This window comes from Ranitomeya imitator, chromosome 2 (genome assembly GCF_032444005.1).
Source record: "Ranitomeya imitator isolate aRanImi1 chromosome 2, aRanImi1.pri, whole genome shotgun sequence".
Lineage (NCBI taxonomy): Eukaryota > Metazoa > Chordata > Amphibia > Anura > Dendrobatidae > Ranitomeya > Ranitomeya imitator.
In genome coordinates, this window is record NC_091283.1 from 261,465,405 (window position 1) to 261,485,091 (window position 19,687).

A 19,687-nucleotide genomic window follows, 5' to 3' on the forward strand; every position below is an offset into this window, starting at 1 on the left:
CAGTTACTCTACCAGTGGCACGTGCACAGAGAGAAGCTAACGAGTGTAGGAAGATGACAGTCTATTGAGTCCATACAAGGTACAAGGCCAGTTGATCTGAGGATCACAACCTGGCTTCTCCAAACCTATCCATGGTTCAGAGATCGTCAATGGAGCAGATCTGTATTCTTCCAACCGAGGCTGAAAACCTCTAGGTTGTTCCCTATAGAATGCTACATCCGTGTCCCTCGTAATGGAGCCCTGGTGTAAAATGGCTGCTGTCCTGTCTCTGGTCCTTTTGAGATGTATGGATGTCTTGGCAGAATCTTTCTGGCTGTTTCTCTCTCAGTCTCTTTATACAGAGGCATGTAACTTATTTTTAGACTTAACAAGTGTCCCTCATTCATTATTTACATAAAAGGTAAGAATGAAGATGAGATCAAGTAGCATTACTTGATTATTTAAACTATTTGCATAGTTTTATCCTCTCTGCTTTAGAAGTCAACAAACTGGATCCATAATACAGCAAACATCAGTAGTGATTAAGGATAAGCGCACAATAAAAGTCAATATTACCGGCCTACACAAACAAAAGTCTGTTTTCTTGACCAACCAGAAATCAACACTTACATTTGAAAGCCAACATACAGATAACATTCTATTATTCTCCGCTTGCTAAAAATAGTTGTCTGGTTAATTAAGATACAATGCCAAAAGTAAAAAAAAAGTTTTTAAAAATATAAAAAAATAAAAAATATATAAAAGTTCACATCACACCCTTTCGCCCCATTCAAAATAAAACAATTAAAAAAAAATCAAACATATACATAATTGGTTCAGAATTGCCCGATCCATCAATACAAAAAAAATTACCCCCAGAATGGTATCATTAAAAAAATCAGCTCAGCACGCAAAAAATGAGCCTTCACCCAACCCGAGATCAAGAAAAATGGAGACGCGACGGGTATCAGAAAATGGCGCAATTCTTTTATACTTAATAAAGATGAGTTATTTTTACTGATAAATGATTTTTTGGGTCATTTATTTTCTGTTGGTATTTTGTTTATTCTATAAAACTCCCATATACGGTAATATTCGATTTTTGAATGCAAGCATCATGTTTTTGTACAGTTTGTCAATAACATATATCGTTTCTCCCAGTCTGAGGAAAACACGATTTTCCTGTAATTCATTTCTCACCCTCTAGGTATAATAATGGCTTTTCCCTGTGTGGGATTTTTGCTGTTTATAAAGGTTGACAACTAGTTGGACAAGCCCTTCTCATTCCTCATGTTTGGTCCTGTTAAAATCAAAATCCTCATACAAACCTCCCATGGTGGCGCCGTTTCACTGGTGTTGGCACTTGTGTTCTTGGGGCTCTTTTGAGGTTGTTACGTCATGTGAGCCCTGTGCCCAATCAGCGCTGACGTCACTGTCCCCACCTTCGGACAAATCAAGCATCATGAGGCAGAGAGCAGCCACGGCCCTGGATTCCTGTTCTTGTTCAATACGTCCAATGTAAGGAACAGTGAAGCTGCCGCTGATCGGGGGCAGGGCTCGTGTGATGTAACAACCTCACATAAGCCCCGGGACAGTGAGCCTCAACACCGCTGAAGTGGAGCCGGCCGCCAGCGGAGTATGAGTGTTTTATTTTAATGAGGCCAAACATGAGGAATGAGTTAACTGAGAAAAAACATTCTAAGATATAATTATATATAAAATGATCCCTTGATTAGAAGATTCACTGACAAAAGGATAAAATTAAACTTTATTAATTCCAAATGTACAAATACCCATAATTCACCCCCTGAAGGTTAGTCAGTAGGTGACTAATAGAAAAACCATGTACCCCACAACAGTTCAGTATATGGGGTGAGGTGACGTATACACACTCACTCTCCAAGCCTCTCATTTCTACGGGTTTCATCGTCCTCACCAAAGGCGACTCATCAGGAGACTATTTAATATCGACCTATATTCAAGCGAGACTAGATGAAAAAAAACTAAAATCATGTATCATGTTATCTGAAACAGTCAGAAAACCAGCCACATATTGGCAGATCCCAGACCTCAAACTATATACTTCGTAAGTTTATACACCACTCCAGTGTCAGGAATAGATAGTATGTGACAATACAGTATATACTGCTCAGGGAACACTTAACTTTCAGAGATAATCTCCATATTCATACTAAATAATGGCACAGATCTTCCAGACATTATGATTGCACACATCCCTAGTCTTTATAACGATATTGCACTCATTCCTTGACAGACTGCAGCATGGCAATTAGTTAGAAGCTGCTACTGATCTTTGGAGCAGGTAAGTTTTCCCTGAGTGGTACATATTGGGCCGTCTGAAAACGGAGTTTAGTCTAGGACAATTTGTCTGCACTACTAATTAACAGCTGTTACAATACCAAACTAGGGCAGTCCCTATAGGAGAAAAACACAAGAATTATACTTTATTGTCACATACTATCTATTCCTGACACTGGAGTGGCTTATAAACTTATGAAGTATATAGTTTGAGGTCTGGGATCTGCCAATATGTGGCTGGTTTTCTGACTGTTTCGGATAACATGATACCTGATTTTGTTTTTTTTTTGTCTAGTCTCGCTTCAATATAGGTCAATATTAAATAGTCTCCTGATGAGTTGCCTTTGGTGAGGACGATGTCCGTAGAAATGAGAGGCTTGGAGAGTGAGTGTGTATACATCACCTCACCCTATATACTGAACTGTGGGGTACATGTTTTTTCTATTAGTCACCTACTGACTAACCTTAAGGGGGTGAATTATGGGTATAGTTTTACATTTAGAATTAATAAAGTTTAATTTTATCCTTTTGTCAGCAAACATGAGGAATGACAAGAGACAACCCCTTTAAGAAGATTAAGTTTTGGTTAAAACTATTCCAACATTATGAACATAAAAAAGGCTTCTCCCCTATGTGATGTCTCTGATGTTTATCAACAGTTGATTTCCAAGTAAAATATTTCCCACATTAGGAAAACGAAAAAGGGTTCTCCTCTGTGTGACTGCTCTGATGTCTAACAAGAAGCGCTTTCCGGTTAAAACATTTCCCACATTCTGGACAGGAAAAAGGCTTCTCCCCTGTGTGAGTTCTCTGGTGAGTAACAAGATGCCATTTGTGGTTAAAACATTTCCCACATTCTGAACAGGAAAAAGGCTTCTCCCCAGTGTGAGTTCTCTGGTGATTAACAAGATGCCATTTGTGGTTAAAACATTTCCCACATTCTGAACAGGAAACAGTTGATTTCCAAGTAAAATATTTCCCACATTAGGAAAACGAAAAAGGGTTCTCCTCTGTGTGACTGCTCTGATGTCTATCAAGAAGCTGTTTCCATTTAAAACATTTCCCACATTCTGAACAGGAAAAAGGCTTCTCCCCTGTATGAGTTCTCTGGTGACTAGCTAGACTCCCTTTCTTGTTAAAACATTTCCCACATTCTGAATAGGAAAAAGGCTTCTCCCCTGTATGAGTTCTCTGGTGACTAACTAGCCTCCCTTTCTTGTTAAAACATTTCCCACATTCTGAACAGGAAAAAGGCTTCTCCCCTGTGTGAGTTCTCTGTTGACTAACTAGACTCCCTTTCTGGTTGAAACATTTCCCACATTCTGAACAGGAAAAAGGCATCTCCCCTGTGTGAATTCTCTGGTGACTAACTAGATTCCATTTCTGGTTAAAACATTTCCCACATTCTGAACAGGAAAAAGGCTTCTCCCCTGTGTGAATTCTATGGTGATTAAGCAAATCTGATTTCTGGTTAAAACATTTCCCACATTCTGAACAGGAAAAAGGGTTCTCCTCTGTGTGACTGCACTGATGTCCAACAAGAAGCTGTTTCCATTTAAAACATTTCCCACATTCTGAACAGGAAAAAGGCTTCTGTCCTGTGTGATTTCTCTGGTGGCTAACTAGATTCCCTTTCTGGCTAAAACATTTCCCACATTCTGAACAGGAAAAAGGCTTCTCCCCTGTGTGAATTCTACGGTGATTAACCAAATCTGCTTTCTGGGTAAAACATTTCCCACATTCTGAACAGGAAAAAGGCTTCTCCCCTGTATGAGTTCTCTGGTGACTAACTAGATTCCCTTTCCATTTAAAACATTTCCCACATTCTGAACAGGAAAAAGGCTTCTCATCTGTGTGAGCTTTCTTCTGGTGACTAACTAGATTCCCTTTCCATTTAAAACATTTCCCACATTCTGGACATGAAAAAGGCTTCACCCCTGTATGAGTTCTCTGGTGACGAACTAGACTCCCTTTCTGGTTAAAACATTTCCCACATTCTGAACAGGAAAAAGGCTTCCCCCCTGTATGAGTTCTCTGGTGACGAACTAGACTCCCTTTCTGGTTAAAACATTTCCCACATTCTGAACAGGAAAAAGCCTTCTCCCCTGTGTGAATTCTACAGTGAATAACCAATTCTGATTTCTTGTTAAAACATTTCCCACATTCTGTACATGAAAACTACTTCTTTGCTTTAGGAGCAGTTTGTTTTTTAATGCCTCTTTTGTGACTTTGATTTTTCTTAGTAGTCAGTAATGAATCAGAAGATGGGACCTGTTTCATAGGATCGGATGAAAGATCTTTGCTGTGAATGGATGTTGATATATCTGGAGTAACAGCAATCACTTTAGTTGCATCTTGTAGGATCTCAAGATTATCAGATTTAAAAATTGAAGATGTCAGCTGTCCCTCTGATCTCCTGGTCATCTGCCAAGACAAAAAACATTTTTTTTTTAATAAAATATCCTTGGGTTTTATATTTTTGAACATTTCTACTTAAACTGTCCATAAAAATGGCAAGCTATGTAAAAAACTTTAAAGGGAACCTGTCACCCCCCAAATGAAAGGTGAGCCAAGCCCAGTCATCAGGGGCTTATCTACAGCATTCCGTAATGCTGTAGATAAGCTCCCGATGTTACCTGAAAGATGATAAAAAAAGGTTAGATTATACTCACCCAGGGGCGGTCCCGCTGCGGTCCGGTCCGAAGGGCGGCGCTGGTCCGGTCCGGCGCCTCCTATCTTCATTCCATGACGTCCTCTTCTGGTCTTCACGGCGTGGCTCCAGCGCAGGCGTACTTTGTCTGCCCTGTTTAGGGCAGAGCAAAGTACTGCAGTGCGCAGGCGCTGGGCCTCTCTGACCTTTCCCGGCGCCTGCACACTGCAGTACATTGCTCTGCCCTTAACAGGGCAGAGAAAGTATGCCTGCGCCAGAGCCGCGGTGTAAAGACCAGAAGAGGACGTCATAGAATGAAGATAGGAGGCGCCGGACCGGACCAGTGAAGCCCACCGCAGCGGGACCGCCACTGGGTGAGTATAATCTAACCTCTTTTTATTATCTTTCAGGTAACATCAGGGGCTTATCTACAGCATTACAGAATGCTGTAGATAAGCTCCTGATGACAGTAGACTTAGCTCACCTTCCATTTTGGGGGTGACGGGTTCCCTTTAATTATTCATCAAGACAATGACAGTCCACCTTGTTGGATGAGCCAGTAGTGCGTGGTGTTCAACTGTTTGTTCATTCTGCCTCCCAACTATCAAATAAAAAGAAACCAATCTATGTTATGTAGGCGAAAATAATACCTATTCTCATCTCATAAAAAAGCCAAGTCCCCACTCAGGTCCATCATCTATCAATGTAGAAACAGAGGTTCCCACACTATTAGTGGCTCAAAGGCTGTTGAAAAGTAACAGAGTTTCTATAAGCCAATCCAGCAAAATCCGCTCTCACTTCTGAGTCTTGCAGTGTGCTCAAACAACATTTAGGATCTCTGTATTTAGTAATATTATATAGTGAGAAGAATCCACTTAATTTGCAGTGTGTGTCTCCTGGAGCACAATCTGGGCACTATGTGCTGGGTAATAAAATGTCAAATTGTAATTTTCACTCTCCAACATCCACTTCGTGCTGATTTCCAGAAAGTGGCTGTGGAGTCAAAATATTAATTCCTCTTACACACGTGGTCAAAATTGTTGGTATCCCTGGTTAAATGACAGAAAAACCCACAATGGTCACAGAAATAACTTAAATCTGACAAAAATAATAACAAATCAAAAATCTATGAGAATGATCAAATAAAAGTCAGACATTGCTTTTTAACCCCTTCATGACACAGCCTATTTTGACCTTAATGACCTTGCCGTTTTTTGCAATTCTGACCAGTGTCCCTTTATGAGGTAATAACTCAGGAATGCTTCAACGGATCCTAGCGGCAATGAGATTGTTTTTCGTGACATATTGGGCTTCATGTTAGTGGTAAATTTAGGTCGATAATTTTTGCGTTTATTTGTGAAAAAAATGGAAATTTGGCTAACATTTTAAAATTTCGCAATTTTCAAATTTTTTATTTTTATTCTGTTAAACCAGAGAGTTATGTGACACAAAATAGTTAATAAATAACATTTCCCACATGTCTACTTTACATCAGCACAATTTTGGAAACAAAAATTTTTTTTTGCTAGGATGTTATAAGGGTTAAAATTTGACCAGCGATTTCTCATTTTTACAACAAAATTTACAAAACCATTTTTTTAGGGACCACCTCACATTTGAAGTCAGTTTGAGGGGTCTGTATGGCTGAAAATACGCAAGAGTGACACCATTCTAAAAACTGCACCCCTCAAGGTACTCAAAACCACATTCAAGAAGTTTATTAACCCTTCAGGTACTTCACAGCAGCAGAAGCAACATGGAAGGAAAAAATGAACATTTAACTTTTTAGTCACAAAAATGATGTTTTAGCAACAATTTTTTTATTTTCCAAAGGGTAAAAAGAGAAACTGGACCCAAACGTTATTGTACAATTTGTCCTGAGTACCATGATACCTCATATGTGGGGGAAACCACTGTCTGGGCGCACGACAGGGCTCTGAAGGGAAGGAGCGCCATTTGACTTTTTCACTGAAAAATTGGCTCCAATCTTTAGCGGACACCATGTCGCATTTTGAGAGCCCCTGTGTGCCTAAACATTGGAGCTTCCCCACAAGTGACCCCATTTTGGATACTAGACCCCCCCAAGGAGCTTATCTAGATGCATAGTGAGCACTTTGAACCCCGAGGTGCTTCACAAATTGATCCGTAAAAATGAAAAAGTACTTTTTTTTCACAAAAAAATTATTTTAGCCTCAATGTTTTCATTTTCACATGGGCAACAGGATAAAATGGATCCTAAAATGTGTTGGACAGTTTCTCCTGAGTACACTGATACCTCATATGTGGTCACAAACCACTGTTTGTGCACACGGCAAGGCTCGGAAGGGAAGGAGCGCCATTTGACTATTGAATGAAAAATTAGCTCCAATCGTTAGCGGACCCCATGTCGCGTTTGGAGAGCCCCTGTGTGCCTAAACATTGGAGCTCCCTCACATGTGACGCCATTTTCAAAACTAGACCCCCCAAGGAACTTATCTAGATGCATAGTAAACACTTTGAACCTCCAGGTGCTTCACAAATTGATCCGAAAAAATGAAAAAGTACTTTTTTTTTCACAAAAAATTTCATTTAGCCTCAATTTGTTCATTTCCACATGGGCAAAAGGATAAAATGGATCCTAAAATTTATTAGGCAATTTCTCCTGAGTACACTGATACCTCACATGTGGGGGTAAACCACTGTTTGGGCACGCGGCAGGACTCGGAAGGGAAGGAGTGCCATTTGACTTTTTGAATGAAAAATTAGCTCCAGTCGTTAGCGAACACAATGTCACGTTTGGAGAGCCCCTGTGTGCCTAAACATTGGAGCTCCCCCACATATGACCCCATTTTGGAAACTAGACCTCCCGTGGAACTAATCTAGATGTGCGTTGACCACTTTAAACCCCCAAGTGCTTCATAGAAGTTTATAACGCAGAGCCGTGAAAATAAAAAATCATTTTTCTTTCCTCAAAAATTATTTTTTAGCGTGCAATTTTTTATTTTCACAAGAGTAACAGGAGAAATTTGACCCCAAATGTTGTTGTCCAGTTTGTCCTGAGTACACTGATTACCCATATGTGGGGGTAAACCACTGTTTGGGCGCACGTCAGGGCTCAGAAGGGAAGTAGTGACGTTTTGAAATGCAGACTTTGATGGAATGGTCTGCGGGCGTCACGCTGCATTTGCAGAGCCACTGATGTGCCTAAACAGTAGAAACCCCCCACAAGTGACCCCATTTTGGAAACTAGACCCCACAAGGAACTTATGTGTGGTGAGCACATTCAACCCCCAAGTGCTTAACAGAAGTTTACAACGCAGAGCCGTGAAAATAAAAAATCATTTTTCTTTCCTCAAAAATTATGTTTTAGCAAGTAATTTTTTATTTTCACAAGGGTAACAGGAGAAATTGGACCCCAATAGTTGTTGCCCAGTTTGTCCTGAGTACGCTGGTACCCCATATGTGGGGGTAAACCACTGGGTGCACGTCGGGGCTCGGAAGGGAGGGAGCACCATTTGACTTTTTGAACGCAAGATTGGCTGGAATCAATGGTGGTACCATGTTGCGTTTGGAGACCCCTGATGTGCCTAAACAGTGGAAACCCCTCAATTCTAACTTCAACACTAACCCCAACACACCCCTAACCCTAATCCCAACTGTAGCCATAACCCTAATCACAACCCTAACCCCAACACACCCATAATCACAACCCTAACCCCAACACAACCGCAACCCTAATCCCAACCCTAACCCTAATCCCAACCCTAACCACAAGTGTAACCCCAACACACCCCTAACCCTATCCGTAGCCCTAACCACAAGCCTAATCTTAACCCTATTTCCAACCCTAGCCCTAATTCCAACCCTAAACCTAAGGCTATGTGCCCACGTTGCGGATTCGTGTGAGATTTTTCCGCACGATTTTTGAAAAATCCGCAGGTAAAAGGCACTGCGCTTTACCTGCGGATTTACAGTGGATTTCCAGTGTTTTTTTGTGCGGGTTTCACCTGCGGATTCCTATTGAGGAACAGATGTAAAACACTGCGGAATCCGCACAAAATTGACATGCTGCGGAAAATACAACGCAGCGTTTCCGCACGGTATTTTCCGCACCATGGGCACAGCGGATTCGGTTTTCCATAGGTTTACATGGCACTGTAAACCTGATGGAAAACTGCTACGAATTCGCAGCGGCCAATCCACTGCGGATCCGCGGCCAATTCCGCACCGTGTGCACATGCCCTAACCCTAACCCTACCCCTACCCCTACCTCTAACCCTAGTGGAAAAAGAAAAAAATATTTTCTTTTTTTATTATTGTCCCTATCTATGGGGGTGATAAAAGGGGGGGGGTCATTTACTATTTTTTTTATTTTTGATCACTGTGATAGGTTATATTACAGTGATCAAAATATACCTGGAACGAATCTGCCGGACGGCACATTTGGTGGGCGCACTGCGCATGCGCCCGCCATTTTGGAAGATGGCGGCGCCCATGGAGAAGACGGACGGACACCGGGGGGCCTGGTAAGTATGATGGGGGGTGGATCGGAGGACGGAGGGGTGGCTTCGGAGCACAGGGGGAGCGGGCAGGAGGACGGGGGAGCAGACAGGATGACAGAGGGGAGGGGAGCGGAGCACCGGATGGAGGACCGGCGAGGAGATCCGTGGCGGTGTGGGGGGGGGTACATCAGTGTTTCCAGCCATGGCCGATGATATTGCAGCATCGGCCATGGCTGGATTGTAATATTTCACCAGTTTTTTAGGTGAAATATTACAAATCACTCTGATTGGCAGTTTCACTTTCAACAGCCAATCAGAGCGATCGTAGCCACGGGGGGGTGAAGCCACCCTCCCTGGGCTAAAGTACCACTCCCCCTGTCCCTGCAGATCGGGCAAAATTGGAGTTAACCCTTTCACCCGATCTGCAGGGACGCGATCTTTCCATGACGCCACATACGCGTCACAGGTCGGGGTGGCACCGACTTTCATGATGCCTACGTGGCGTCAAAGGTCGGGAAGGGGTTAACCATGCTTCCACAGAATTAAAAAAAAACTCATGAAATAGGCCTGGACAGAAATGATGGTAACCTTAACTTAACCGCTTTGTGACCGCCAACGATAGATGAACATCGGCGCTAGCTATAACGATGGGATTCCGGCGCACAACCCTTACTGTGACCCCGACCTTATCGAGACCCGATTGGTTCAGGTCCTGATGACATCAGCATCACACCAGCCAATGAGACAAATCACTATGAAAGTGTGTTGTAGCAATGAACTTTCCCGGCCGATCTGCCTCATAAAAACGCTGTTTCTCCTCAGATGTCAGTGAGAGATTAGAGGAGAAACAGTGTTACAAGTGCTGCTGGCAACAGCTGTGTCAGTCAGCCATCTTGTTATAAAGTAAAAAAAACAGATAAGGCAGGTTAGGGTTAGTGCTAGAGTTAGGGTTAGTGTTGGGGGTAAAGTTAGGCCTCTTTCACACTTCCGTCGGTACAGAGCCGTCGCTAAGCGTCGGCCCGACGACGTGCAAATTTGCCACAACGTGGGCAGCGGACACAGTGTTTCAATGCGTCCGCTGCCCACTGTAAAGTCCCGGGGAGGAGGGGCGGAGTTCCAGCCGCACATGCGTGGTCGGAAATGCAGGACCCGACGTGCGAAAAATCGTTCCCTTGAACTTTTTTTGCAACGACGGTCCGCCAGTGCACTACGTATGGAACGTGTGTCCATACGTCGCGGTGCATCAGTAATACAAGTCTATGTGCAAAAACGCATCCTGCGGGCAACTTTGCAGGATGTGTTTTTTGCACAGAACGACGCATAGCAACGTTCACATTCCGACGGAAATGTGAAAGAGGCCTTAGGGTTACTGTTAGGCTAAAATTTGGTGTTACCGGTAGGGTATGTGCACTCTTTGCAGATTTGCCTGCAGATTTTTCTGCACTGAATCTGCATCTCTTGGCAGAAAACGCAGGTGCGTTTTTAATGCGTTTTTAATTCGTTTTTGAAAGCTAAATAAAGATGTATTATTGAACAAAAAAAAAGATTTGCTATGTCATTTCTTGTCCAACTTCCTCTTTTACATTTGTCCAACCCACACTCCATTATACACACAGATAGATAGGTAGATAGATAGATGATAGATAATAGACATAAATATAGATAGATAAATAATAGATAGAAGGAATTAGATGGATAGATAGATCTATACATAGATAACAAGCATGTATATTCTTCCTACAGGTATGTTGATCCACCCAGCTCTCCTGCTCTGTCTGTCTGTCTATGAAGTGCATAAACTACATCACCCAGCTTTGCACACAGACTCGCCCCTGCACCTAGCATTCACATAGTATGTTGATCCACCCAGCTCTCCTGCTCTGTCTGTCTATGAAGTGCATGTAGTGTCATCCATCTTTCCACACAGACTTGCCTCTACTCCTATCTTCCACTTGGTATGTCTCTCAACCAACCCCAGCTTCTCCCCCTCCCTCCACCCATGCTATTTACTTTGGCTTGATTATATGCATCTGGTCCACTCTTAATTCTCTGACCAAGATGAACAGAGACCACTCCTCTCTGGTTCACACCTGAATGCACTTTGTGGCAGATATATTGCATAGCTCAAGTCTGCAAAGACTTTAATCTGCAGTGTGATTCCTATAAGTGTGTCCTAGAAGTGTGAAGATTACAGTAGAATTAAAACCAGAATTGAGCCAGGAGGGAACTAAAGATAACTGGCCAGTCACTGGAAACAATGTTTCTGTTTGTTTTCACGCTCACCCCTATAATCCTTCACTTTCTGCTAACTCCCCTAATCCCTACACCAAGTAAGGAACTGTTCATCTCTTCCTCAATTCTCCCCCATCCATCTCACCTCCTCCTCAGAACTGTTCCTCAACATACAATCCTCTGTCTCCAAACACAGACAGCCACCTCATGCCCTCTCCTGCTCCCACTTTCTCTGCTCCTTCTCACTGCTGGTGATATCTCTCCAAATCCTGGCCCTCCTCACCACATCCCCACAGTCAATTCTACCCCCTATCCATGCTCTATCACAACCTCCCGTCACCTCTCTAACCTTACACACAGCCCCTGCTTCCCCAGTCCCACTAACAGGAGCTCTGTGGAACGCTTGCTGTCTGCAACAAGCTTTCCTACATCCATGATCTTTTGTTGCTACCAAACTTTCCTTCCTCACCATCACCGAAACCTGGCTCACCCCTTCTGACACAGCCTCCCCTGCTGCACTTTCATATGGTGGCTTCCACCTTTCTCACACACCCGCCCCAGCAGCAAACATGGGCGAGGAGTTGGTTTTCTCCTGTCAGATAACTGCTCCTTCACAACAAAGCCACTGCCACCCTCTGTTACCCTCCCTTCCTCTGAGGTGCACTCTGTGCGCATGTACTCCCCCTCCAACCTCCAACTGGCTGTCATTTACCACCCCCAAGGCCAGCCACCACCTTCTTTGACCACTTAATCACCTGGCTACTTCATTTCCTTTCCACGGACATCCCCACTATCATCATGGGCGACTTCAACATCCCCATTGACACTTCCCTCTCAGCTGCCACTAAACTGCTATCTCTCACTTCCTCCTTCGGCCTCACTCAATGGTCTTCTGCAGCCACCCACATAGACGGTCACACACTGGACCTCATCTTCCCCCGCCTCTACTCCCTATCTAACCTCTCTAACTCACCTCTTCCTCTTTCTGACCACAACCTTCTCACATTCTCTTCCCTCTCCACTCCATGTCTATAATCCCCCCCCCACAAACTTTCACACCCTCGCAGAAATCTTAAACATCTTGACCTACACTCATTCTCTGAATCCCTCCTCCCTCTCACAGACATAAGTTCCCTACACAATGTGGATGACGCTGCCACTCTATATAACACCATAATAGCTATGGCTTTGGAATCTGTTGCCCCACTTACGCATACCAAAGCTCGCAAAATCGACAGACAGCCCTGGCACACCAGCCTGACCAAAGAACTGAGGCGAGCTTCCAGGGCTGCTGAGCGGAGATGGAAAAGATCCCGCTCCAACGAGCACTTCATCGCATTCAAACAGTCCCTCACTACTTTCAGCACCACACTCGCCACAGCTAAACAAACCTACTTCTCATCTCTCATATCCTCCCTGTCTCACAACCCTAAACAGTTATTCAACACCTTCAATTCTCTCTTCCATCCCCCAACACATCCTCCCTCCCCACTCATCTCAGCTGAAGACTTTGCCTCATTTTTCAAGCAGAAGATTGATAACATCAGAGACAGTTTTGGTCAACAACCCCCAGAGCCCTTATTCCCGACTTCCCAGCCCTCCACCTCCAAAACCAACTTCTCCACCATTACAGAAGATCGACTCTCCACTCTACTCTCAAGATCGCATCTCACCACCTGTGCACTTGACCCCATTCCATCCCACTTCATCCCAAACCTCGCCACAGTCTTCATCCCAACCCTAACCCATCTCTTCAACCTATCACTAGTGTTGAGCGATACCTTCCATCATTCAAAAGTATCGGTATCGGATTGGATCAGCCGATATCCAAAAAATATCGGATATCACCAATACTGATACCAATGCAAGTCAATGGGACACAAATATCGGAATGTAAATAAGCCCTTTCTGTCCTTCTATATGCTGTGCTGGAGGGGGGAAGAGTGTGGGGCGGTGCGTGGGCGGACACTGAGTGCGGGCGGGATCTGTACGTGCCTTCCGGGGCTGTATGCGGTGTGCCGGGGCTGCCCGGGCTCTATGCGGCGTGTCTCTGTGCGGGGTCTCTGCGGCGTGTCTCTGTGTGGCGTGCGGGGTGTCTGCGGCGTGCGGGGGGTGTCTGTGGCGTCTCTGTGCGGCATGCGGGGTGTCTCTGCGGCGTGCGGGGTCTCTGTGCGGGGTGTCTGCGGCGTGTGGGGTGTCTGCGGCATGCAGGGTGTCTCAGTGTCTACTACAAGTCCCATCGGAAGATGCCTGCTACACTGACAGTGATTGACACATTAGCCAATGATGGGACAGTAGTAGTCCCATCATCCGGCTAATGTGTTGAGTGAAAAAAAAAAAATACTCCATACATACATACATACTACACACATGCTACATACATGCTATATACATACTACATACATGCTACATACATACATACTACATACATACATACTGCGTACATACATACATACATACATACTGCATACAGTACATTCATACATTACATACATGACATACATATAGACAAACAGTACATTATACATAGATTACATACTCACCATTACTTGTCACTTTGTTCCCCAAAGCCAGTGTAATCTGTAAAAAAAGATTAAAATAACAAACAACCAATATACTCCCTGTCCGCAGAAATCCACGAGTGTCCCACGACGATCTCCCGTGGAGAATGGCAGCAACAGCTGTTGCAACCGCTCTCTGGGGGCCCCAGGAACACAATGACGGGAGGAAGGTATCCTTCTGCCACTGTATTCCTCCGCCGCTGTAAAAAAAAAAGTCCCACTTTATGCCATTGCTGTATGAGAAATTTTCCCAGGCAGCAATTGCCATAAAGTGAGACTTTGAACTCGGGTAACCTCAGTGATGCACTGCAGGAGCCATTGTCTCCTGTCAGTGTGTCACTGAGGGTCCTATAGAGCAGTGACATCACCCGATGTCACTGTTCTATAGGGGAGATCGTCGTGGGACACTCGTTATTAATTGGACTACGGCGGACAGGTAGTATGCGGTTTATTATTTTACAATTTTTGCAGGCGCTGAAGTATGGCAAGTATGGTGAAATGAAGAATATTAAAATACTTTTTTCTAATGTTTGTGTGTTTTATTAACCCTTTCTTACTATTGGATTAATAACGGATAGGCGTCTTATTGACGCCTCTCCGTTATTAACCTGGCTTAATGTCACCTTACAATAGCAAGGTGACATTAACCCCTTATTACCCCATATCTCACCGCTACACGGGAGTGGGAAGAGAGGGGCTAAGTGCCGGAATTGGAATTTCCGGGGTGTCTGCAGACTGGAATTTGTAGTCGGGGGGGGGGGAGGGGGGGGGCAATATCCATGGCCCCTCTCTAGGCTATGAATATCAGCCCGCAGCTGTCTGCGTAGCCTTTCTGGCTATAAAATATAGGGGGACCCTTACGTCATTTTTTGGGGGGGCTGATATTCTTCGCAGGCTAAAAATATTGGCCCCCGGCTGTCGGCTTTCCCCCTCTGGCGCAGAAAATTGCGCGGGAGCCCACGGCGTTTTTTTTTTTTTTTCTAAATTCAAAGCTCATAAAGGCCTGTTTCACACTTGCGTCGGTATGGGTCCGTCGCTATGTGACATTTGTGCACGACATGGGCAGCGGATGCAGTTTTTCAACGCATCCGCTGCCCATTCTGAAGAAGGGGGAGGAGGGGTCGGAGTTTCGGCCGCGCATGCGCGGTAGAAAATGTCGGACGTGATGCACAAAAAACCGTTCACTTGAACGTTTTTTCTTGCCGACGGTCCGCCAAAACACGACGGATCCATTGCACGACGGATGCGACGTGTGGCCATCCGTCGCTAATACTAAAAAAAGTCTATGGGAAAAAAAACGCATCCTGAGAGCACATTTGCAGGATCCGTTTTTTTCCGCCAGATCCGTTTTTTTCACCGGATCCGTTTTTCCACCGTATCTTTTTTTTTTCCGCCAGATCCGTTTTTTTCTCATAGAGTTGTATTAGCGCCGGATTGCACCTGATGGCCACACGTTTCATCCGTTTTTTGCAGGATCCGTCAAAAAAGCTGTTTCCGCCAGACGAAAAACACATACAGAGGAACGGTTTTTCTGTCCGGCGAAAAAACGCACAGCGACGGATCCAGCAAAAAACGGATGAAACAGATGTGAAATGATGAATCCGGCCTCCGAATCCGTTTTTTCATGTATGTTTCCATTCAAATCATGATCATTTTCTGTTTATTTATTTCCAAAAAATGCATCAAACTCGGTCAAAAAAACGGAACGAAAACTGCATCAAAAACCACATCAAAAACAGCATCTAAAACCACATAAAAACTGCACCAAAAACCAGCACCAAAACCTGCACCAAAAACTACATGTCATGTTTTGGCGAACCATCGGCACGAAAAAACCTTCAAGTGAACGGTTTTTTGTCCGTCGCCTCCACCATTTTCTACCACGCATGCGCAGCAAAAAACTCCGCCCCCTCCTTCCCGCACTTCAGAATGGGCAGCGGATGCGTTGAAAAACTGCATCCGCTGCCCACGTCGGGCACAAATTTCACAATGTGCGTCGGTACGATGGCCCGATGCATAGCGACGGACCTGTACCGACGCAAGTGTGAAACAGGCCTTTATGAGCGTTGAATTAAAAAAAACACAAAAAAACAGAAAAAAACGGCTCTCACGCAATTTTCTGCGCCAGAGGGGGAAAGCCGACGGCCAATATTTGTAGCCTGCGATGAATATCAGCCCGCAGCTGTCTGCGTAGCCTTTACTGGCTATTAAAATAGGGAGACCCCCCCAAAAAAATGATGTGGGGTCCCCCTATATTTTATAGCCAGAAAGGCTACACAGACAGCTGCGGGCTGATATTCATAGCCTAGAGAGGGGCCATGGATATTGGCCCCCCCCGGCTACAAATACCAGTCCGCAGCCGCCCCGGAAATGGCGCAAATTCCAATTCCGGCACTTAACCCCTCTCTTCCCACTCCCGTGTAGCGGTGGGATATGGAGTAATGAGGGGTTAATGTCACCTTGCTATTGTAAGGTGACATTAAGCCGGGTTAATAACGGAGAGGCGTCAATAAAACGCCTATCCGTTATTAATCCAATGGTAAGAAAGGGTTAATAAAACACGCACACATTAGAAAAAAGTATTTTAATATTCTTCATTTCACCATACTTACCATACTTCAACGCCTGCAAAAAACGTAAAATAATAAACCGTATACTACCTGTCCGCCGTAGTCCAATTAATAACGAGTGTCCCACGACGATCTCCCCTATAGAACAGTGACATCGGGTGATGTCACCGCTCTATAGGACCCTCAGTGACACACTGACAGGAGACAATGGCTCCTGCAGTGCATCACTGAGGTTACTATAGTTCAAAGTCTTACTTTATGGCAATTGCTGCCTGGGAAAATTTCTCATACAGCAATGGCATAAAGTGAGACTAGGGACTTTTTTTTTTACAGCGGCGGAGGAATACTTTCCTCCCGTCATTGTGTATCTGGGTCCCCTGGAGAGCGGTTGCAACAGCTGTTGCTGCCGTTCTCCACGGGAGATCGTCGTGGGACACTCGTGGCTTTCTGCGGACAGGGAGTATATTGGTTGTTTGTTTTTTTCATATTTTTTACAGATGACACTGGCTTCCCCCCGAAGAAGCAACGTATGCGAAACGCGCGTCGGGGCCCCTCTTTCCACGCACAAGCAGCAGTTTGGTTCATTGTTTTCAGTTATATTTCTTACTCTCCACCTCTATTCTTTGCTACCATTAAGGATTTATTCTGGCCTTACCTACTATACATTTATGGGACGTCCCGGGAAAAATATCAGTACATACTATTCCAATAGGCTGTATGGGTCTCCTTACGAGTAGTACTAGGATTGTATGAAAGTAATTGCTTGTATGTCTATACCCTGAACCTCCTAATTGATGTGGTACGCCATGGAGCCTTCTATTGTTGGTGTGGCTGCTCCTATGCTCTATTAGCTATTGGCACAATTATTCAATTGGATCTGTATGCATGTGGAGTAATCAGCTCACCTATTTTGGTCATTTATAGGCATATACATATATGTATCCTTTGTACGGCTTACCTGACCATTTTGCTTGTGCGTGGCACTAGTGTTGCCTTTCTTTTTTCATTGCATCTGTTTTATTGTTGTCTGTATTGTTGTATTTATATACCCTTTTAGATTTCTGTCTTCAATAAAATTGTTCATTTTAGCTCGTGTGTCCATTCTTTATTGGTTTTCTTATATATATATTATGGCAGAGTATTGACTTTGTTTGCCCTCCCTATAGGTTTACTGACACTGGCTTCGGGGATCAAAATGAAAAGTAATGGTGAGTATGTAATGTATGTTTAATGTACTGTATGTCTATATGTATGTCATGTATGTAATGTTTTAATGTACTGTATGTAGTATATATGTATGTATGTATGCAGTATGTATGTAGTATGTATGTAGTATGTATGTATGTACGCAGTATGTATGCATGTAGTATGTATGTAGTATGTATGTAGCATGTATGTAGCATGTATGCAGTATGAATGTATGTAGCATGTATGTATATAGCATGTATGTATGTATGTAGCATGTATGTAACATGTATGTAGTATGTATGTATGTAGCATGTATGTAAGTAGCATGTATGTAGCATGTAGAATATATGTAGCATGTAAATAGCATGTATGTATGGAGTATTTTTTTTTTTTTTTCATTCAACACATTAGCCGGATGATGGGACTACTACTATCCCATTGGCTAATGTGTCAATCACTGTCAGTGTAGCAGGCATCGTCCGATGGGACTTGTAGTCCCATTGGACGATGCCCGCACTGAGACACCCCACACGCCGCACAGACACCCCGCACAGAGACCCCGCATGCCGCACAGAGACCCCGCACGCCGCACAGAGACCCCCCGCATGCCGCAGACACCCCGCACGCCGCACAGGGACCCGCCGCACAGAGTAATGCCGCACAGAGACACTTGCACGCCACATAGAGCCCCGCCACACACGCAGAGAGCCCCACGGTCACGCACAGACACCGCCTGCAAACGCGCACACACGCAGTCTCCGTCCACGCACCGCCCACACTCCATTATGGTGCATAATTTCACTATAGGAACTTCCAATTCCGATTTCCGATATCGCAAAAATATCAGAACTCGGTATCGGAATTCCGATACAGTGAATATCGGCCGATACCCGATATTTGCAGTATAGGAATGCTCAACACTACCTATCACTAACAACTGGTGTTTTCCCCTCAAGCTTTAAATATGCCTCAATCACACCTATCCTCAAAAAGCCTTCTCTTGACCCATCCTCTGTATCTAGCCATCGCCCGATATCACTTCTCCCCTATGCCTCAAAACTACTGGAACAACACGTCTACCTTCAACTGTCCTCCCATCTGTCTTCTTGCTCCCTCTTCGATCGCTTACAATCTGGCTTCCGGTCACACCATTCCACTGAAACTGACCTAACTAAGGTCACCAATGACCTCTTAACTGTCAAGAGCAAGCGACACTACTCTGTCCTCCTCCTCCTCGACCTGTCGGCTGCCTTTGACACAGTGGACCATTCCCTATTATTACAGACCCTCTCATCCCTTGCCATCACAGACTTGGCCCTATCCTGGATCTCATCATACCTAACAGACCGGACATTCAGCGTCTCCCACTCACACACCACCTCCTCACCTCAGCCTCAGTCCTAAGGCCCCTGCTCTTCTCCATTTACACCTTTGGCCTGGGACAGCTCATAGAATCTCACGGTTTTCAGTATCACCTGTATGCTGATGACACACAGATCTACATCTCTGGACCAGATATCACCACCCTACTAACCAGAATCCCTCAATGTCTGTCCACTATTTTATCCTTCTTTCTCTGCTTCTCTGCTAGATTTCTGAAACTTGACATGGACAAGACAGAATTCATAATCTTTCCCCATCTCACGCGACCCCCCCAACTAACCTATCCATTACAGTAAACGGCTGCCCACTGTCCCCAGTCCCACA

General features: G+C 44.4%; 1 protein-coding gene across 1 annotated transcript; it reads right to left on the minus strand.

Moving 5' to 3' along the window:
- Positions 1 to 2,785: 2,785 nt before the first annotated feature.
- LOC138666373 (oocyte zinc finger protein XlCOF7.1-like) lies at positions 2,786 to 5,439 on the minus strand. Its single transcript, XM_069754601.1, has 3 exons — positions 5,433 to 5,439; positions 4,897 to 4,934; positions 2,786 to 4,476 (listed from the first exon to the last, which is right to left on the minus strand). Exons 1-3 carry the CDS (start codon positions 5,437 to 5,439, stop codon positions 3,283 to 3,285), a joined length of 1,239 nt encoding a protein of 412 aa, XP_069610702.1. The 3' UTR covers positions 2,786 to 3,282.
- Between the last annotated feature and the right edge of the window lie 14,248 nt (positions 5,440 to 19,687).